The sequence below is a fragment of the Lytechinus variegatus genome, chromosome 14 (genome assembly GCF_018143015.1).
Source record: "Lytechinus variegatus isolate NC3 chromosome 14, Lvar_3.0, whole genome shotgun sequence".
Lineage (NCBI taxonomy): Eukaryota > Metazoa > Echinodermata > Echinoidea > Temnopleuroida > Toxopneustidae > Lytechinus > Lytechinus variegatus.
In genome coordinates this window covers 17,414,152-17,433,760 of record NC_054753.1, presented here as the reverse complement: position 1 = coordinate 17,433,760, position 19,609 = coordinate 17,414,152, and the positions used below count along the sequence as shown (strand labels likewise).

The following is a 19,609-nucleotide window of genomic DNA, read 5'->3' as shown; positions in this document are numbered from 1 at the left end:
GGGTTTGGTCCTTTTTTGTGACATACCAGAACACCCCCCCCCACCCCTCACAATGACACATCCAAACTTAGTGACAAGTAGATTGATCTTAACTGTGAAATAGAATAGTTGATACTTGTGTTCCATGGACATCTTGTTTTGGACCCAACTTGGTGGAATTACTCAGATAGGACCCTGATCAACTTAAAGGTCAAGTCCACCCAGGAAATGTTGATTTGAATCAATATAGAAAAATCAAACAAGAATAACATTGAAACTTTCATCAAAATCGGATGTAAATAAGTTATGACATTTTAAAGTTTCGCTTATTTTTCACAAAACAGTTCTATGCAAAACTCAGCACACACATGAGAGAGTCGGTGATGTCCTCCACTCACTATTTCTTTAGTTTTTTATTGTTTGCATTATACAATATTTCAATTTTTACAGATTTCGCAATTGAGGACCAGTTTTACTGAACTATAAAGTGTTAGAACAATTGTAATTCCCCATGTTCATGGAGGAAGGAAACTTTTTTCTCCTTCCAATGAGAAGAAAATTAAGATATTTTATATAAAAAATACAAAAGAAATAGTGATTGAGTGACGTCATCAGTCCCCTCATTAGCATACCGACCAGGATGTGCATATAACTCTTTTGTGAAATTTAGCAAAACTTTAAAATGTCATAACTTTCCTATTTTACATCTGATTTTGATGAAATTTTCAGTGTTATTTTTGTTGGATCTTTCTCTATTTGTTCAAATCAACTTTTTGTTCGGGTGGACTTGTCCTTTAACAAGCAACAATGTCATTGTATGAAACAAGTCTTGGCCCTTACCCATCTGAGTGCTTGGAGCAGTAATGCCTTTCTCCTGTCATCAGCCGATACCATATCTCTCCTTACAACCTTGTAGTCAAGCGAGGGCAGAATAGGTAACGCATCCCTGAAAGATTTAAGCATAACACTTCTAAAAATGGTGCTGAGTATAGACATCCACAATTCTTTTTTACTTTCACATAAGGAGACCTCGTCCTGGGCCCCGTAACACAAAGCTTAACAATTACTCACTAATTTGAAAGAAGAATTCTGATTGGTTTCTAGTCAGTCAACTGAGCCAAATGCACATGCAACAATGATTTCAATAGGACATTTCATTCAGCAATTACATGTAATCGCTAACATTTGTGTTGCGGAGTGCTGATCGGATGTTGATGTATGAAAGTTCTCTTTCCAAAAGCTAACATAGAGGGCTTCCTGAATCCCAACCCAGTGCAGGGAGATGAAGGGATTGGCACTGGGTAAATGTATTTGTAGTCAGGAGGCCCTCTATGTTAGCTTTGGGAAAGTGAGCTTCCATACATCTACGTCCATCTGGGCTCCGTAACACAAAGATTAGCGATCAATCGCTAAATAAGCTGACCAATCAATAGCAATGTTACACGCGCAGTTGGTTTAAAATACTGGCCAGGGACCAATCAGTGCGGTTCTTTCATATTTGCAATTCATCGCAAATCTTTGTGTTACGGAGCCCTGGACAGGGGCAGACCATGAAATATCCCTTATGCATGTAGACGCGTCGAAAATGCAATTATACCAAATGTAAATGCAACAGCCCATCCCTCTTCGTTGCTTCCCATAGCAGTGAGCTGACTTTATCTTCAACTGCAGAAATTATTGCTTGGATTGGGATAAAGCGTGACGGCCCAATTCACGCTACTAATCCACTTATGAAGAGCAAATGTACGAATGAGCAGAAAGCAAAATTATACAAAGCGAAATGGAAGTTACAATGAACACACAACAGAAAAATTGATGAATGTAATATTTTACAACAAAGAAGAAAACAAACTGAAATTGCAATTGAAAAAAAATACTATCATCAGTAATAAAGACAGAATCTACTGAAGAATGAAAAAAAAATGTGATAATCCCTTCGGTTCTTGTAGAACACATTAGAAAAGAAGATAAGAATGAGTGATGTAAAAAGCATGCAAATGTTATGTCAGCAAATCTCATTTATATTTAATCTTAACCTTCAGTTTTGTGTCCATGTACATAGGTTGACTTCATTGTTCTATCATCTTGTCATGTTGAAGTATTTTTTTATACATCTTATGTGTTGTCATGGCAAGATCCATACTACATGTACAAAAAGTAACTTAACATGACATAAAAATGCCACTTTTTTTGCGATGGCAAGCTAACATATCTCACCATCAAAACATTAAATTAATTACATAAAGTTGATTTAAAAGATAGCGTATATTGCCATTTCACCACGTAACTTTTATTATCGGTCAACTTTATAGCAAAATAACATATTTCACCATGTTGACATGACAAGGCATTAAGTTCCCATGGCAAGACAAAAAATCTTCCCATCTCATTCTCAACAAAGACGATGACACATTTAAGCTAATGTATATTTGCAAATAAGAGGACAGGTGATGCTACAGTTTCGCTATTTCTTTTGTGGTATATGAATGATAGAATATTTCACTCTTTGCAGATTTAGCAATATTAATTGACCCTCTTGATTGAATCACAATACAATAACCTCCACTGAAATTCCACAAAATCAGAAAGAAATAAAAAAGTAGTTCACACTATAATGAGGAAAAACATTCTAATGAATGGGCATATATAACTGTTGCGTAAAATTAAGGAAAAACTTTAAATTTCATAACTTTCCTATTTTACATCTAATTTGGTGAAATTTTCAGCAGTATGCTTGACTGATTTTTATTCTTTTTATTTAAATCACTATTTTATTGGAGTGGAATTGACCTTTAAACAACAAGATGGTCTTAGAACTTATTTCTATCGTCCAGAAATCACAATCCCTCATAATTGGAATTAGACTGAGGAAGTCTACTTCTTGTTCTAATCCTAGTCTACAAATGTAGACCCACATCTGCAGTGTGTGTACCTCAGCTGATTTAACGAGTCTGCATAGCAGACTAGGTCTACTTAAAATCAATGGGAAAAACAGTCTCAAAATCATGGGCAGTTTCAGAGCAAAACCCCAATGCATCTAAATAGGAGAGATAACTGAGAAAACCTATTATTTGGCGTGCTTCAATTGTGATTTTAATAGCCACTTTTCATTATGCTATGATTAAATAGCAAATTATATCAATATGGGTTCAGCGATGAATCAATGAGCAGAATTCAATCATTTTGATACTCATTTGTGTATCGATACTCATTAGATGATACTCATTTCAATACTCATAAGATGATACTCATTTGAGTATCATCTAACAATCCAACGTTGCACATTAACGACTCAATAAAATCTCTTATCATTTTGGAGAGATTACCACAACTTAAGATGAGGCTAAAAAAATAGCTCAACATTAAAGGGATGGTCCAGGCTGAAGATATTTATACCTCAATATATAGAGTAAAATTCACAGAGCAAAATACCGAAAATTTCATCAAAATCGGATAACAAATAACGAAGTTATTGCATTTTAAAGTTTATCAATATTATGACAAAACAATTAAATGCAGGGTTGGCGATTTTTTTGATTTTTTTAAAAAAATAAAAAAAATCGGATTTTTTTTATTTAAATCAGATTTTTTTTATTTAAATCAGATTTTTTTGATTTTTTTTATTTTTTAAAAGTTTCTTCGAAAAAAAGGGTAATTATCCCCCCCCCCCTTACTCTTACAATGACATCAATATTGATGTTATACATTTCACCCCTAATATTGTTCTTAACCACATATTTTGTAATTAAAATCCAGTAAAAATGGACAATTAAAAATAAATTTGAGGAATCATGTATCTGAACTTAATTCTATCATACATAGGCCTATGAAGGAATATTCCATAGGGAATTCCCAGTGAGTAGAGAAAATTCCCCTCTGGGATTTTTCATTCAAATATTTAAAAAAATCCAAGAGAAAAAATCCCTTATCAAAACTGCCAACAAACCCTTTGCCAATTTCTAGTATTCATGGATATTGTAAGAGAAATAATTCAAATCAATGATTTTTTTTTTCAATTAGTCACAGCTTTACAATAGCTAAAGAGAGACTACAACTGTATATGTTTAGGATCTTTTTAGTTTGTAAAAAGCTCTTCTCTTGCTACAGATATAGATGCAAAACTCTCAGTTTTGGAGAACGTAAGAGATAGCTTAGTCAAAGGGTGACTATACTACATTATGTTACTGTGATTTTTTACATTAATCTACAATTTTTATTCCCATATTCTCTACAAAAAAATCTGTTTGATCCATGAAGTATGAAAAAAAATCTACTTACTTTTAACTTAAAGGATAAAAACTGCAAAACTGCTTAAATTACAACATACATTATGTATTACAAAAAGAAGTATTTTATTTTAAATGAGACACAGCTTACAACTGCCAATGATTGTAACTGAAGTACCTGCATCTTAACATTTAAATGCAGTGTTAAATGTTTATTCTGAGTTTTGCAAATCGTTGTTATAGAGCTCTTTCCATTATTACATGCAGGTACAAAACTTCCATTATTTGAGGCACTGAACATAAAATGGGCTGCAGTGACTTAAAAGGTTTATAAGAGAAAGCTTTTCTCAACAGTCAAATTATGACTGTACTACATTATGTTAATGTGATTTTTATAATTATGTTATTTAAAACATCAAATGTATGATAAATGTAACAATACGAAATAAGAGGCATGTTAAATATGTTGATTACATGCAGGTATCATTTTTTTATTTTACATGACAGAAGTAGTTATGTGTAGGCGAAGGATCAAAATTGGAAAACTGCCAACAAACCTTTTCTCATTGACTTTTATATATTATATATTTTTTTTACAAACTGCTCTCTGAAAAGTCTTTGGATTATGTGAAAACTTTATGTTAAGAAAGAAATTGACTAATAATAACTGACAAAGAATGTAAAATTTCAGAAGAAAAACTCGACATAATTTACAAAAAATGAGTACCTAATGACAACATACATCTGTAGTTTTTAAGGAAATACCTGATTTTATTAATTTGATTTTAATTTGTTTTAAGTAGATATGAAGACTTTGTTGATCTTTTGTTGATATAAAGTTAATTCAAAGTTTTTCAGTTGACTTGAAGAATTAAAACTGCTTTGAACAAATACTTTGTACATGATTTGTACATGTTTCAATGGAAGTGATTTAAATCAATGATTTTTTAAAAAAAATCATGGTGATTTAAATCGCGATTTAAATCATGATTTAAATCAACGTGATTTAAATCCGCCAACCCTGATTAAATGCACATTGTCATGAATATTCATTAGGTGGGCTGATGATATCACATCCCCACTTTCCTTTTTTTATGTTATTACATGAAATCAGAAATGTTTCATTTTTTCATGCATGTGTAGATGAATCGTCTCCATTATAAATGATGAAATAGGTTGCGGCAGTTCATACAGCTAATGCACTCATCAGTTGTCAATCCAATTGTTTTTAGTTCTTGGAGGAAAAAATTTGAATAAACCTTATTTCATATAATAAAATACAAAAGAACGAGTGGGGATATGACAACATCAGCCCACCTAATGAATATTCATAACGACATGCCTAGAACTGCTTCACCATAATAATGCAAATCTTTAAAATTCAATAACTTTATTTGTTATCCGATTTTGATGAAATTTTCAGCATTTTGCTTTGTGAATTTATCCCTTTAAGAATAGGCATAAAAAATGAAAACTAGGTCAACATTAATGATTTTTTTTTAAATGTTAGAAGCTCAAACAGTGTCAATACAAATGTCAACAAGTACTCAGATTTCAAACAGACATGTACAAAAGGCTGTGAGAGATATTAATTCATGTAAAGAGAAAGTTTTATCAATTTTAGCTGTTAAAACAAGAAGGAAAGAAAGGAAAATGGTTAGATGAAAGTCAGTTTGCATTGTCTCACCTTATTTCTTCTGGAATGGTACTATAATAAGAATTAACAAGTAAAACAACAATTGATCAAATGTAAACAGCAAATAAATACATATTCCTCACCAGACCACCACCACTAACACCTTTACATATGATACAGATAAATCACATCAAAATGATACAAACTCAGAAATCAAGCTAAATTAAAATGAATTTGTAAAAAAAAAAAAAAATAAAAAATGGGGGCATTCATGTGGCGACATGCAGTGGCAGTGCAATGGTACTTCAATGCTCTGAGTTTTGTGTCATAAATTCACATTTTCAAAATAATAAGAAAATTCAAAGGGAGTTTTACATGTATGTCAAAAGTTGCAGAAGTCTTCAAACAAAAAAAAGGTCTTAAATTGCACACCTTTTTAGAGTATAGTGGTTTGATGGTACAAAATGTATTTTTTCTTGGGCATATATTGGTCCTGAAGACGACAAGAATGCACTTCGCTGATGTGGTTTACGGTACACCATGTGGAGTATTACAGAAACAGTGGATAGAAGAAGGAAAATAAATAGGCGAGATAGTGGAAATTTGAGAGAAGAGTGATCTTTCTAGAATGTAGTCCTGAAAAGGACTGTAAACCAGAAGAGATTGATGAGTTTGAGTAGTAGGATGGATGAGGAGATGCTGGCTTGAGTCGGCGAGTAGAGATGATGAGTAGAAGCAAAAGAGAGACTCGATGTTTCAGTCAGGTTGACTGTCCATCTTCAGGAGTGTTTTGTATTTCATTTTTCCTTCTTCTATCTACTGTTTCTATAATACTCCACACGGTGCACCGTAAACCACATCAGCGATTGTACATGCCACCATGCAAACCTTCAAACAACAAGAATGCACTTGTCTAAACGTTGAGTTTGGATGGTCCACTACACTCTTCTTCGCCCCTTTTTATAATGGTGTTGAACATTGAAGGGAGGCATTCTGCCCCCATCCACCCCCCCCCCCTTCAGTCCTTTGAGGGTTATAAAAATCATCTTGTCCATGCAATCATGTTGATATTTGTCCTTTCTACTACGAGAAAATTTTATTGGAAAAAAATCTGAATAACAAGGTCGAAACTCAGTGTATACAATGTCGGAAGAAAATTAATGAAACTTCACTATAAATCTGAAAGTGACATCACAATAAAGCATTCATTCAATAATGCACTTCACATCAACGGACACAATCGTGCATCAAAAATAATTTCAAAAGTGATTCTTTGTGTCTTTCATTGACATATACAAATTTATCTTCAAACTCTAAATTACTTTGATATGATAATTTTACCATGTGAGTAAAAAAAAAAAACCCTTGACACCTCCAAAATCCCCAATTTCAGAAAAAGTCACTTCAAAGGGGGGGGGGCACACTTCCATTTTAACTGCATTTTGACATTAAAAATTGTAATTTTAGCTAATGATCACCTCCAGTGATCATTAGATATGGCTGGAAAGACTATCTTCTCCCAAATAATTTGATACCATATTCATGTGGAATGTCTTCATGCTTAAATAATCAAATTTTGATTTACACCAAAGTAAGGCACAACTCCAATGAATGAACCCCAGATGCTAATGATGTCACAATACTATATGAATTAGTTAACATATTTGCAAATCCCTTTTCAATGAAATTAACTCGAGCATTAATACTAAGATATGTTTATTAAACAATTATGGTGTAAATTACTGAATACATGTAAGTGTTTAGAGAAGGATTTTTAAGGCATTCCTTGTAGGATTACTGTATGACATCACTGACATCTGGATTCATTCATTGCAGTCATGCCTTACTTTGGCACAAATCAAAATATACATCGCTGCAAAGATACCTCCTGATCATCCAAGTGTTAACATTCACCACATAAATATGGTATCAAATTATTTGGGAGAACATCCCCTTTCCAGGCCTTATATAATTATTGTGTTCATGACATGTTTTTCCTTAAATTGGGGATTTGTATGGTGTCAAGTTTTTTTTACTCCCACTAATACCATATTCGTAAGAGGGGAAATTCAATCATCACCAAAAAAAAAAGTCAAGCTCTTACCTTTGTTGAGGTTGCATTGAGACTTTCAATACTGATGCAGCCTGTAAATAAAAAAAAATCAAACCTAATCATTATTCTAATAAACAAATTCATGGCATCCATTCAAAAGCATACACGTAGATTTCACCGAAAGTGACTTGGTATCATATTTATTGATGCCTAACAACCACAAAAATACAAATTTGTGTCTACCACATTTCATTATTAATATTAAATTTTCTTACATTTCATCATTTTGAAATACCATTCATAATTCTTTGAGAGACAAGATATTAGAGAAAGGGAGGATTATTTAGAATAAAGAAATTAATATATAATGTATTGATGATTCCACTACAATCCAATAAGATTAATCAAATTTTCAGTTCTTTTCTTTTGCACTAGGCTTATATAAAAAAAAATTGGGTATAAATCCTCATTATTCTGTCAAATTTCCCAATTTTAGTAAAGAAAAAAATGGAGGAGAAGGTATTTTAACTCTATCCTCCCCAACTCTTTAATCATTAGTTAATTGGGGGAGGGGGGTGTATGATATGAATCGAGCAGCTAATCAATCAGCTATGCATTCAATGCGACATCAAAACATATACAGATAGGCTGAGCCCAAACATAACTACAAGCTTGAGATTAAAGACCCCGTACACTGCATGTGCTATTTTTTTTAATGGAAATGACATTACCCTTAGACTGGTGTTGTAATTGAAATCTTACCGTTGGAGGCCTAGTGACATCGACCGATTCACTCAACTGGTTTGAGAACAGTCTTTGACATACCATCTGAACATATTCAGGAGTTACCTATGAAGAATACATCAAATGAATATTAGTGAAATATGTCATGGAATACTGAACGTTGAGATTTCATTATTTCACAAAGTTTAGTGAATTTATCTGTACCAGATATAGCTTGAGATGATAAAGTGAAAAATTAACCATGGGTTTTACAAAATTTCACATGAAATCGATATTTACTGCAACTACATTTCTTTTAGTACCTTTACCTTAAGTACAGATTGTTAACACAAATTAATTTTATGACTTATTACCAAGCAATATATTTACAAACAAAGATACTGATAACATATTCCTTACAAAATATCAATCAAGAGTATAAAAACCTACTAAAAACATACTCTGTTTTGATTGGATAAGACATAAGCAAAAGTGCACTTAATGATATTTACCATTTTTCCTTTGATACAGCTTTCCAATGAGTCTACCAATTCTGCTGTAATGCCTATCAAATTGTGGTAATCCGCCTGCAGAATACAAATAAATAATTATCATTCCTTTGAACCCGAAATGCCAGAATACTGGCCTGAAGCCAAGCAACTTTGAAAACATGGGTTCTAAATGTCAGGTGATCTTTTGAAAATTATGTCATTTTGCAATATGTGCGGTTTGGCGATATTCATGCTTTATGCCGATAGGGACTTTGATTTAGAAGGATATAGATATGAAAATTATCAAAAGATACTACTCTACAGAGGAAGCTCGTGTGATAATACGCGGCAATCATCTGCCAACTATGGGGAAACTATTGGTTAAATCTTACTTCGGTCAGAGCAGTGATTTTGAGGAGAAAACAGACGTTAACGATGAGATAATGTCTGTAAGAAACCACTCAACCACCCAAGCAGGCCCAGGGACCAGCAGATCAAAGATGCCGTTGAGGCTTGAAACATGGGAATTTGAGATCGTTTATTACAAATTTTTATTTTCTTTTATTTTTCCCATATGATTGATGTATACAAATAATTCAGGGCAAGAGCCATGGCTGTCCCAAATAATTCAGAGTTCTCAACAAGCTGCATAATGCTCATCGCAGTGGCTGATCTTGTCAAATAAGTCAGCAGTTTTGAGTGATAAAGAAAACAAAACTCTTTTAAAACACCCCACATATTTTCGTTCAAAAAAATTGGGATGACGAGAAATACCTAGCAATGCCAACAGTTGGCATCTCTGTCAATGTGTGCATTATAAAAATGTAATGAGACATGTATATATATAACATTTGCACATACTAAAACAAACGTTTATTCTTGAATTGCGCACCTGTATTTTGTTGTATCTCTTCACGTATGTCATATTGCGTTTCTCTGCATCTACAATGGCGTTCTGTAGTTTCTGCAGCTGCTCCGAATTCTTGCTGTTCATATCTTGATAGAGTTCAAACAACCTTGGTTGAGGGTGAGCCGGGAGGGTGATAGCCATGAACTTCTCCAGCCGTACCTGACATGAACAAGAGGACAATTTGATAAATGATTTCACCACAAAAATGGAAATCTGGATAAACATGTTCACAATAGATATTAATTTCTTAAGTAAAAGAATGACCATTAAAGACTTGTTCATCATGTCATTATGGTACATGTATGTTACCAATAAATTGTTAACCCAAACAGACTTATCAACTTTCTAAATATATAAAACACACCCCCTTCTTTCCTTGATGTCCCATTCCATCTCTTTCTCCCCCTTCAAATAATGTTCTGCTTTGAAAATTTGGCAATATTTGCAGTTTTCTTATCATAGAAAGATTTTATCATGGGTGACACGCATGCTGATTTCATCACGATCATAAAATCAAGAGCAGTGTCCCCCATCGCCTAGCCTTTAAACAAGGCCCGTGTCTGAAATAACATGAAAATTGGAAACTGAGCGACTACTAAGAAAAGACTAATGATCCAAGCCCAGGTGAACGAGTCATCCAATGGGCCTTCAGGAACCCAATCTAGATTTCTAATGTTAACCATTTTTCCCAGCTTGAAGGCCTTGTTAAAGGCTACCAATCCTCCAACTTTTCCAGCTTCTAAATTACCTATTCGATTATGCACTTTTATCTACACCTTCATAATAGTTAGATTAGTAGGCAGTCTATAGGGTTCCATGACATTTGCTCCAGCAAGAATTGCTCGGCTACAAATTCCACACACTAATTGAATGACAACTTTCAACCCTAGATTTAACACCATGCCCTACCCTAAACTTAACCCTAATCCGAACATAAAACCCTATTGCAACCCTATCTCTACATTTTAGACGAGATCACGCCTGGAGCAATTGTTGCAGGATCAATTGTGTCACCATGACTTAGGCCCGTATTCTGAAGTCAGGTTTAACTTAAACTCAGGTTTAAAGTTGTGGTTTAAGTATGGAAAGCCAATTGTTACATAAATCACTAACAGTAGAGATATCATATTTCAGCTCATTTGGCTCTCAAATCATTCATAATTGTCTATGAAGTATAAAAAGATGATTGTCTTCACCGTGGATGAATCAGGAAAGAGCACAGTAAACGTAAGAAACATACAACTTAATAAAAATGTTGACACTTTTGGCTTCCCATAATTTTAGCACAGAGTTAGACCACGGTTTAAGTTAAACCTGACTTCAGAATACGGGCCTTAGACTCATACCTGCAGATCAGGTACCCAACTGTCTTGAAAGAGTTCTTTATAGGAAGGATGTTTGGTAGGATCAGGTACGAATGGCAGCGCATAGAACGGAAGGAACTCTGTCGTCTGACTCAAAGAAGCTCCTCCCGTCTCCAAATACTTCTTGAATTCTTCCATCGCCTCATCTAGCTTAATGCGACCCTTACAACAAAATGCATGAAGAAGACAATATATTTTGTCACTATCGTGGTTTGTATCACAAAGTATGAAAGAAGATATATTATGAGAATATTGTAAATCATGACTGTCCAAGCAAGATACATGTGTATACAGTGTAATAGGCATGAAGTTATTTTTTTAGGCATTCTTTTATTCAGTTTAAACTAGACTAAATTATATTTCAAGTGAAATGAAGTGATCACTACAGAATTCATCTCGAGTTTATTGTAACATTCAAATATGCTAGTAATTTGTTTGTAAACACATTAACTTTGTATAACATGTAGATAAAATGAGTCTCACATATTTTTGCATTATTATTAAAATCAAAATGCACACAATTACAATCGGACTTTATTTAGAGTATGTGATTACATAACCATAATTAAGAGGTGTGATGTCTCAATCGATACAGCAGGGTTTTCGGATTCCGGTGACCTGGTTCGATCCCTACTTGGTGCGCTAGTGCCCTTTGATAAGGTATTAATCCTCATTACCAGGTCCCTCGAAGAGAGGACCCTAAGCCGTCAGTCCTCTAGTTGCTTGCTCACAAGCATTCATGCTCTCTTGGCAATCAGGTAAAAAAATAACCACCATTTTACCATTTAATTATGTGCACAAAAATCAGCATAGTCCATTACTTTGTACCATGGTACAATTGAAATTTCTTTGACACTGTTCTCACTACCTTCCTAAAACTAGTTAACTGGAATCTAGTATAGTGGAAACTAGTTTAACGTATAATACAGAATGGTTGAAGCGATCTCGAAAGCGATCTTCCGAAATGGTTCATAAAACAACCTCACATTATATTTTTCAAGATCGCTTGCCTCGTTAAACTGATTTAAGCGTACGTGAGGACACAACCGTTCTTCCAGAAGTGATCTTCGCACATTTTGAGTGCGCTACTCCACACACTGTATGTGGAATACCAATGATCCGGTGATCAAATGGGAACACTAGCAAAGCGAACTTCCAAACTGGTTTCCAGTAAACTAGTTTTAGAAAGTGTAATGAGAACGGTGTCTTTCAAGAATACTGGGAGTACATGTACAGTATAAGCTCACCTTCTTGCCAGTCATCATTTGGTATTTGATCGGAAATATTGCAAAGTAGATGTTGAGGTAGAACTCAAGTTTCTTACAGACTGGATCATTGCTTCTGACCTGCTCAGGAATGTTATCATCCCATATAGCAAAGAATTCATACCTAGCTCCAGTCTTGAAAAGAGCGAGTAAGTCCGACTGCATCATGAAAAAAAGAAGGGAAAACATGGTTTGCATTGTGTTATTAAAACAGATGCTTGGACTTGGGATATTAATATACTTTACTATAAACTCCATTACTGGTAACAGAAAATAAAATGTTAATAGAATGGAGCAAAACTAACATAGAATCATAAAACAAAAGACATATCTACCATACGATTTTTCAGGAAAAATGAATAATTACAGAGTAACAAGCAAATTTATGAACATAAAGAAATTACTGTAAATCAAGTCCGTTTGTATTGCGGTTCACTGTCATGTTCTTTGTTGTTTCTTGTGATTTTTATTGCATCTTTAAATTTGTTGCATTGTATTAACCTCTATGACCCATGACCTCTGAACTGATAATCAATCTTATTAAATCAGACAAATTGTCAAACAAATGGTTAAGATGAGAAACATGATCCTCTATTAAAGAAAAGAAACAAAAATTATCAAGTAAGGAGCACATTTATTTTTTTTCTTGTTTATCAATTTTTACATCAGAATAGATGACTTGATACATGTACATGACACACACTACAAGTGATTACAAGCGGAAATAGTGATATCTCGCTCCGCTACGCAGGCGAGACAAAAATCTTGTAGAAGGGGGTATGAATTGATGTGTTTGATGATATATCCAACACACAAATTATTTAATATTCATCCTTTTTTCATATATTATTTAAATAAAAAATGACATTGTTTCAAATATACATCACATGACATTTATATCTGCTCATCTGTGATGTCACAAAATCGAAAGTTTAAACTTTCGTAACTGTGTTTGTCTTTGATTCACTAAAATTTGTCTTCACTAAAATTTTCTGCTTTTGTAAGAACCAAATTATAACCAGGGTGATCTTTGATCTTTAAGCTCTAGTTTGAATTGTAAAATACCTGCAGATCGGCCTTTCGTCTGTTCCATGGCTTCTTCAATTGCTGTTCGATTGGACGACCTTTAGCTTTGGTCTCTGCTTCAAAGATTTTATGTGATTGTTCCAAACCACAGAAATCCAGGTACTGATGAACAGACAAAAAAGGGAAAGAGGAACATTCTTCATATTCAAAGTAACAAAAATGTGATTGCTTTCAACTCCGAATTTGATACCCAAATGCCAGCTCTTCATGGAAGAGCAAAAATGAAGTGTTGCTTTCATCCCCCGCCTTTCCTGCTCAAGATCACGAAACAATAGTTCACATCGAATGTATCATCAACTTTTCAGACTCCACAATATTTTGCGTTAGAAATGACTAATATTGAAATCAAATTTTGACCAGCACTACTGTCTATATCATGATGATCAGTATTATCTCCTGTGCCAAGCAAGCTACACGTAAAGGAAGGCTCGGCAGGTTTTTTTTCAGTGCTCTCAACACCAACACCAAAACTGAAAATCATTGAATGTTTGTGACACCTTCATGAAAGCACAGCAGAGATACAAACGTTGTGCGGACTTAAGGCCGGGAACCGGAACTTGGTATGAGATTACAAGACATAGTGTAGTAAATGTATAATGAGAATGGCTGTTGAGAATGTTGGTGTGGGGGGAGGGGTAAGCCACTCATTCTATGAACAAGGTTATGATATAACCTTGTTCTCTGTTTTTCCTCCCTTTGTGATGAGAAAAGGTTGGCAATGTTTGGCTTATTTTCTCTTTTTCTTTGGGACAAATGCCTGATTTTTGTACACTGTCAGGTTCCATTACAGCTATTCATCAAATAATTTGGCTCTTAAGTAAATCTGATTCTTTGAATAATTTTTTCTTAATTAAGAATAGAGATTGAAAAACTACAATTGTTGTGCCATATTTACTTTCCACCAATAGAGGGCATACACAAAAATATGCCCAAAATTCAAGTCTTTGAGCGCCCTGGTGAATACAAAAATTAGCCCAAGTTACTAATGAAAAATAATTTGAAACTGTGTGGAAATTAGTATGTTTGGTCACAAAAGTGATATTTCAATGATTTTTTAAATTGTGTGCTGTGTACAGCATTGGCATACCATAGTCCTACCTGTAGATTCCCCACAGGCCGGATGGTAATGAACCCTTGGAATGGGGTAAGCAAGAGTCCCTAATGCGCAAATCTCACCCAATGCGTGAGATTTGTCATGTCTGAAGTGCAGTCATTAGATTTTAAAATGTATAAAACTCACCTCCTTTACAATACCATTCAACTCTCCTTCAAAGGCGACAACTGTCGTGGCACTTCCATTTCGTTTAGACCCCATCATGGGGCAGCACAGCACATTCAACAGCTATTCTCTTCCTCCAATTTACAGCACTTTCTTTATACCTGGTAAAAGAGAGGCAACACAGATAACAACAATATGTGAATACCATATGTAAGTAAGTGAAGTACTTGAATTATAACTACATGTTGAGTCAACGCAGAACATGGTTCCGTGACATTTCCTCTGGCGACTATTGCTCAGCTATAAATTCCACAGACTAATTGACAGATTAACTTTAACCCTGGATTTAACTCTATGCGAAATTGCAAACTTGTAAAAAAAAATTTTTTTTGTGTGTTCAGCGCATTTTTTGGTAACCCTGTTTCTTCAATCTTAGCTGAGCCGCCACATGGTTTGGAAATATGGCAGTTTCCAGATATTTTATGGGCAAAATTGGACATTTCTGAGAGGATTTTGGAGTTGAAATTGGGATTTTCCTGTGGTGAGAGATAATGCCTGTGTATATAAAAGATAGCGTTTGTGATTGAATATGTTGACTTGTCAAAATAGTTTGACCTGTCGAATTTAGATTGTATTACTCTGAAAGATAAATATCAAATCAAAATGATAATTAAAAGAAAAACTACTTCAAAATCTACAAATATTCACCAGCTCTTACCAAGCTGTGAAGACTTTGGTCAAAACGTATATCACACCACACATGTATCACCTAGGAGAGTTTTGGCTGATATTATTTTACCATATAATTTTATCCTTGGAAGAGGGGTGGGCAGCCTTTCAAATTGTGATTCTATCACTTTAGGCATTGTGGCCAGGAGGGCCACTTACATTGACATGTGGATACCATGCGCGACCAAAAACACTATTAAAGGACAAGTCCACCCCAACAAAAACTTGATTTGAATAAAAAGAGAAAAATCCAACAAGCATAACACTGAAAATTTCATCAAAATCGGATGTAAAATAAGAAAGTTAAATGGCATTTTAAAGTTTCGCTTATTTTCAACAAAATAGTTATATGAACGAGCCAGTTACATCCAAATGAGAGAGTTGATGACATCACTCATTCACTATTTCTTTTGTATTTTATTATATAAAATATTTTTATTTTCTCGTCATTGTCACGTGAAATTAAGTTTCATTCCTTCCTGAACACGTGGAATTCCATTATTTTAACATTTTGTGCTTCAAGCAATGATGTGCTAATCACCAAATTCGTAAAAATTGAAATATTGTATAATTCAAACAATAAAAAACAAAAAAGAAATAGTGAGTGAGTGACGTCATCGATCTCTCATTTGGATGTAACTGGCTCGTTCATATAACTATTTTGTTGAAAATAAGCGAAACTTTGAAATGTCATAACTTTCTTACTTTACATCCGATTTTGATGAAATTTTCAGCATTGTGCTTGTCTGATTTTTCTCTATTGATTCAAATCAACATTTTTCTGAGGTGGACTTTACCTTTAAATAATGAAAAAAGGGTATCTATTTTCACTAAGAAAGCTACATTTTGCACATGTTTAGGGTCAAATTTGCAAGGGTGTAAAAAGTTAAGACTAAAATGTTTTATAAAGGATGTACTTCTTGTTCCAAGAGTCAACACTGCATGTTTAGAGTACGATTTCACGAGATGTGGGAGATGGGGCTGTACTAAACCCAAGGAAATAGGTGAAGGTAAAACCTACGACTGCCGTCCATGACATAACATTTAACAATAAAAAAATCACAGTATGGAGGGTATGTTTAGAGGGTCAACAGGGAACTTGCCAAGAGTATCGTTTTGTTTCCAGTAGGTTAAGGGTAGGGTTTCACAATCACATGCCAATACTTGTTAAGGGGTGCATTTTCAGAAAATGGAAAATATGTGTTTATGGTGCTTTTTGTGACCCCATGGTCGCGAATGGTATCCACTCGTTAATGAAAGTGCCCCCCCCCCCCGTGGGCCTTGTGTTAGGCAAAATCAGATCTAACATTAAAAATGCAATCATGTTAACAGCCTTATATTAATTTTTCTCAAATCTTTTAAAACATAAGGGCTTATCTACTGAAAATAATAAAATAAAAACATTATTTTGATAAGATAATTTTTTTTATTTGAAGCGCATACATGTATGTTCTTTTTTTAATGAGAGCACAGTTAAAAACTAAACAAAAACAATAGCTTAATCTTGGATCAACTTAAGGCTTAGACATTAAGGAAAAACAATGGTAATCAAAGTAAATGTAAATAACATTGATAATCAGCTTATTTCATGGAATAATTACATGTTTCCTAAAAATTTATAAATACCACCCAATTTGAAAAGTGCCATTAACTTATTTTTTACTTATTTTAGTTTCAAATGAAAAAAAAAATCAGATTACACTAGTACCAGTCACAATTTTTTTCTTTTAAGTATACTTTTTCCAAGTTTCGGTGCCTTTCAGTCCATAACGGAATAACCTTTATTTTGGTCCAGTTCTTTTTATACACTTTTATGAAGACAAGAATTGATGATTGCGAGCCATCTGTGTACAAGAATTAAAAAAAAAGTTATTGTTAAAAAATCCTTGAAACAGACGGCTGCCAGCTGTCTTGACTTTGAATGATGAACAACTGTCAGTTGTTCAGTAGTCGTTGGCTGTGCAAAAAATCAAGCATTTATTAACTAGGTGAAGAGAAAGCAAACAAAATGTCCAAACATTTCTGAGCCAAGACAAGTAATTCAGCATCAGCACACAGTCACAGCCCCGGTGGGGTCACTCAATATGACTTGCGGACCGCATGACCGTTACCAAAATCGCGGGAAAAGGGGTCAATTTCAAGTAACGTCCGTGGAGAGAACACTCCTCGAAGTAGTGAAAATAGGGGTGCTCACCGTCCTCGATCTGATGGAAATAGGGGTCAGGAAAAAGGGGATAACGATCACGGGAAGTAAATTCCGTCGCCGAGTCACCAGCCGCAGAGGGCGCGCTCATCATACTCTGTATCTTTTATGTGGACAACTCTACATTTATTTTTACAAAGAATTCTACTTTTATTTTTCAAGAAAAATAAAGTTCTCTTGGATTATTGAAATTTAGGCAGGACAACAAGAATTTCAAAATATGTTTGTTGTCCCCAAGAATGATATCAAAAAATTTCTTAATATCTAATTTGTCATGTGAAACCACTTAAAACTTACGTAAAATTCATTTAAACTGCAAAAAATAGCAATTTCATAGCACCAACATGGGTCAAAAAAGTCATAGACATCGCGGGTCCCTGTTAATGCACTGTCCTTACTATCGATAGTTTAAACGATCACGATGTGCTCGCTAAATGCGCGCGCCCGTCGGCGTCTGCTAGCCGTCCTCTGCTGTGACTCTCAAATAGCCCCGCATGTGCGATTTTTAGTCAGATCGTCCCATATGATGTTTTTCATGTTAGTACATAGATGCGTGCGCGTTTTTTGCGGACGCAGATCATGTACCCATCTCCGTCGTCTGCTACGGCTCTCTATATCAGTCCCAACTTGTGAAATGTGTTTTCTGGTGTATTTTCATTTGGTCTACATGCAGTTTTCCCACTTGTCATTTGGTCTAATGCCAAATGGGCTAAACCCATTTGGTCTACTAAATTGCCATTTGGTCTACACTTGGTCTAATTCTCATTTAGTGAAATGTCCAGTTGGTCTAATTTCAGCATAACCTACATAATTATATATTTTTTTGTCAAATACTGGTACATAAAATTGGCTTTATATCATGCAGTTCCACTTTGTAAATATGTATATTCATTTGGTTCACATGCAATTTGCCCACTTCTCATTTAGTCTAATGCCGAATGGGCTAAACCCATTTGGTCTACACTTGGTCTAATTCTCATTTTGTGAAATGTCCAGTTGGTCTAATTTCAGCACAACCTAGGCTACTTAATTATATTTTTTTAACTTATATACATATATTTTAGTCTTTATACATATACCAAATGGGCTTGACCCATTTGGTTTAAAAAAATTCTAATTGCCATTTGGTCTACACTTTGTCTAATTTACATTTGGTCTACACTACACTTGATCTAATTTTGAGTCCAGTCCAGGGTCTAATTTCAACATGACCTACGTACATCATTATGATTTTATACTTTGTGAAATATATATTTTTTTCTTTATATAATTTCATTTCATCTTATAGTTTTAGCATTGGTTTCCAAATAAATAATACTTGAACAGTGGCATAATCATGATAATGGAGCCAAAATTTAGTTTTCAAAGGTGTATCGGGTAAATTTATAAAGTTGTAAGCAGAAGCAAACAACAAAAAAATGTTGAAGCGGGGGGGGGGGGGGTGGGGGGGGGGGGGCGGTGTTAATTAATTTCCTTTTATTTTCCAATGCCAGATCAATCTTTGTTTTTGCTTGCTAAAGTTTTTAAAAATGATATGTTCTGTTCTCTCTACAATTTTTACTAATGATCCTTTTCTTACTTATTTTTTCAGACACATTCGCACCCGAACCGACTCCACAAGGGAAGAGAAGGAATTATTGAACCCCTTGAGAATGTACAGGTCAAGGGCTGTAATAGTATACAGGGGCACTTCCTGGGAGTTTAATTTCATTTTAATTATGTGTT

General features: G+C 34.4%; 1 protein-coding gene across 2 annotated transcripts in view; it reads right to left on the bottom strand.

Annotated features, from left to right (window-relative positions):
• Nucleotides 1-19,609, bottom strand: part of LOC121427225 (lisH domain-containing protein ARMC9-like) — a 60,676-nt gene that overhangs the window by 29,926 nt on the left and 11,141 nt on the right. For both annotated transcript variants that reach the window (XM_041623525.1, XM_041623526.1), the window contains exons 2-11: nucleotides 14,974-15,113; nucleotides 13,713-13,835; nucleotides 12,630-12,806; nucleotides 11,365-11,544; nucleotides 10,001-10,177; nucleotides 9,130-9,204; nucleotides 8,657-8,743; nucleotides 7,946-7,986; nucleotides 5,893-5,913; nucleotides 820-925 (exon numbers count right to left, since the gene is read on the bottom strand). In XM_041623525.1, coding sequence (XP_041479459.1) covers nucleotides 820-925; nucleotides 5,893-5,913; nucleotides 7,946-7,986; nucleotides 8,657-8,743; nucleotides 9,130-9,204; nucleotides 10,001-10,177; nucleotides 11,365-11,544; nucleotides 12,630-12,806; nucleotides 13,713-13,835; nucleotides 14,974-15,051 — 1,065 coding nt within the window. In that variant the 5' untranslated portion in view covers nucleotides 15,052-15,113. The remainder of the gene's footprint in view (nucleotides 1-819; nucleotides 926-5,892; nucleotides 5,914-7,945; nucleotides 7,987-8,656; nucleotides 8,744-9,129; nucleotides 9,205-10,000; nucleotides 10,178-11,364; nucleotides 11,545-12,629; nucleotides 12,807-13,712; nucleotides 13,836-14,973; nucleotides 15,114-19,609) is intronic.